The sequence below is a fragment of the Pyrus communis genome, chromosome 17 (assembly GCF_041283825.1).
Source record: "Pyrus communis isolate YQ-2024b chromosome 17, ASM4128382v1, whole genome shotgun sequence".
Lineage (NCBI taxonomy): Eukaryota > Viridiplantae > Streptophyta > Magnoliopsida > Rosales > Rosaceae > Pyrus > Pyrus communis.
Window position 1 is genome coordinate 9,437,269 of NC_142581.1, and position 2,849 is coordinate 9,440,117.

Consider the following 2,849-nt stretch of genomic DNA (forward strand, 5'->3'; position numbering starts at 1 on the left):
GGGTAAGGAATAATAACAACCTCCCGTGGTAATCTCAAACCTTTTTATTTTTAAGGGGAAAACAACTAGTGGCGGACTACAATAATCCACTTTTTTAGGTTCAAATGAGATTAGTTGGGAATTGCAGCTTACACATGACCACGATCAATCAAATTCACAGCTTACAAAGTGTCAAATTCTGTACATCCCTTTTTTTTTCTTTCTTTAGAGAATTGTTGTTCGCACTTTTCTACTAGGTCACTTATTATGGTTATTTGGTAATCTCATACCTTAGCTTTTAAGGTATAAAAAGGTATGGATACCCAAATGCATCATGTTTTCCACTCATGATTATTAATAATTAAACATAAATGAGAATCAGACTATGATTGTTAGTAACAAAAATGAAAACAATAATACCCATTCTTTAAAAATTTATTTCTTCTAAATAAACATGATCTGAATTTTTACAACACCACTTTCACTAATTAGGTTTATGATGTGGATTTATCTCAACAACATTAATAAAAAGGATTTGGGGTGCAGGTAAGAAAAAAGAAAAGTAGTAATAATCTTGTAATCTCAATAAATAGTGAATTATAACGACCTCATAGTTTCGTTGGTTTCTGCTCAACAGCTTGACTTTTAGGCAAAAAAAATAAAAGGTGTCAAATAATAGGACAAAAGTGTTTCTAGTGCTTTTTTATCCAGGAAAATATATCTAATTTTTTAGCACAATAAATAAAACAAGTGCTTATTAGGAATTATCAACTAGAAACTATAAAGCATTAGAAAATATGTCATTTAGTACTATAATTTAGTAGTATTTATCTTCATTTGTAAGTATGTTTAATTTTTATTAAAAATCAATTTGAATCACAATATTATTGCTAATCCCTAGTTAGAAGTTTAGCCTACTCTCTTTTTTGTTTAATATAAATAATATCGTTTATTATAAAATAAAATAAAAAAGCGTTGAAAAACTTCATGCATGAATGCTTAAAAGGATATAATTATTAAATTTGTAAAAGTAAGTATTTATAATTTTATATGAAAACGGGCGAGTTGGGGCAAAGAATCAAATAAAGACGAGGACTTGGAAGGTGGAAGGTGCTTGGTTGTTTCATTGCGGCCCCAAAGACGTCTTCCATGTGTCACGAGTGAAGTCACCTACAGCCTCTACCACAAGAGATTTTTCAGTGTTACTGGTAAACAAAGAGGTACACTACATGCCACTATTTAAATGGTAGGATATATATGTTAAAAAATTATAATTTAAAAATAAAATTTTTCATCACTCATATAAAAACAAATGGTGTATCATCCGTATTCCAGTTAAAATAAAAAATTTCTCCTCCACCACCACCATCACTGCCATTCTCTTTCTGACGTGGACACCACCGTGATGACGCAATCATGATCAAGCTGGCGTCTTCCTATATGTTGCTTCCAGGAAACCATATATGCTTTATACAATACCTTCCAGAAACCCTGAAAGCTAAAGCTATTTTTCATTTGCCAACATTTTGAATTTTCCTGCTCACAGCCACCACCCCCACGTGCCATACCACGTGACATACACCTTTCTCCTATCTCTCCCAAAATCAACGGTCAAGATCATCCCATAAAATCTTCCTTTGACCCCCATTTCCACCTTCCATAAATATAGCTTACCTTCCATCATATTTCTTCCCTCTAACCCCAAACTCAAATTTGTGCTCTCTCTCTCTCTCTCGACAATGAGTAGTACTGGAACCATGTCCAGCAACCCTAATGATCATTGGCTCCCATTCTACAACCAAAACCTGAATTCTTCTACCCCTTCTTCACTGTTTTGCCATGACCAAGTCTCTGATGCCACCGTCGTCACCACCACCACTACAGCTTCATCTTTACCAGGTCATGCCGGTTCAGGCCACCCGAGCTCCAGCACCAACAACAGTTTGAGCCCGGATCAAGGCCGCGTTTCGAAGCCGGCCCGGAAAAGGTCTAGAGCCTCAAGAAGAACACCCACGACGCTGCTCAACACTGACACCACCAATTTTCGTGCCATGGTGCAGCAATTCACTGGGGGTCCTAGTACGGTGTCGTTTCCCACTGGTGCTTCGAATTTTAGCTTTGGTCTCGGCCCCACCAGGCCACAGAGCTTCGTGGTGCCTCCCGGGGCGGCCGGGTGCCATCCTCTACAGCCTCAGCAGCAACAACTCTTACAACAACAACAACAACAACAGCAACAATACCAACAACGCCATAACCAGCAATACTTGTTTTCGCTGAGGAACAACAACGACAACGTTAACGGTGGAGATCATGGGTTTCTTGAGAGATTGTCATCAAGAGTGGGACCCACAAGCATGGTGATGGGACTGTCGTCCGATCATGATCAACATGAGTTTCTGAGGGAGGGTATTGCATCCCAATTGCCTTCCTCTGTTAGGCCGCCCGGCTCTAATAGTTCTGCCAATGAGAACAGGAGTTACATGTTTTGAGAAAATTGTGAGGGACATAAAGCAGAAAAGTTAGGTAGACTGACTTATCTTAGGACAAAATTCTTGACCAATGTATATGCACATGAAAAAGAATATATTATATATTTTCTCTTTTTCAATGGACTTGAAACCAAATGTCTTCCTTTCTTATGCAATGTGGTTAATTTTTCAATTCTTAATATCATTTTTCATTTTGTAATTTGATCGAGGATGCTCTAATTAGTTTTAGCTTGTTAGTTTTCTTGTGTCAAGTTGGTGACAGAAAATGCAAAGGCGCCTGCGAGTGATTGCTTGTTTCAATTAATATTTAGGGTTGAAACCCTTCAACATAATTTAAGGGATAATGCTAGGGAGACAAAGTTTGTAGATGAAATTTGTAAA

At 37.3% G+C, this 2,849-nt stretch overlaps 1 protein-coding gene across 1 annotated transcript; it reads left to right on the top strand.

The window, feature by feature from the left end:
* The first annotated feature begins 1,685 nt into the window (after positions 1-1,685).
* Positions 1,686-2,591, top strand: LOC137708843 (uncharacterized). The gene has a single exon (XM_068447999.2). It carries the CDS (start codon positions 1,719-1,721, stop codon positions 2,466-2,468), a length of 750 nt encoding a protein of 249 aa, XP_068304100.2. The 5' UTR covers positions 1,686-1,718; the 3' UTR covers positions 2,469-2,591.
* The last annotated feature ends 258 nt before the right edge of the window (positions 2,592-2,849 follow it).

Bases quoted from the DNA above. Each gene is read 5' to 3' on its own strand.
- LOC137708843 (XM_068447999.2), top strand. From the start codon at position 1,719: ATGAGTAGTACTGGAACCATGTCCAGCAACCCTAATGATCATTGGCTC.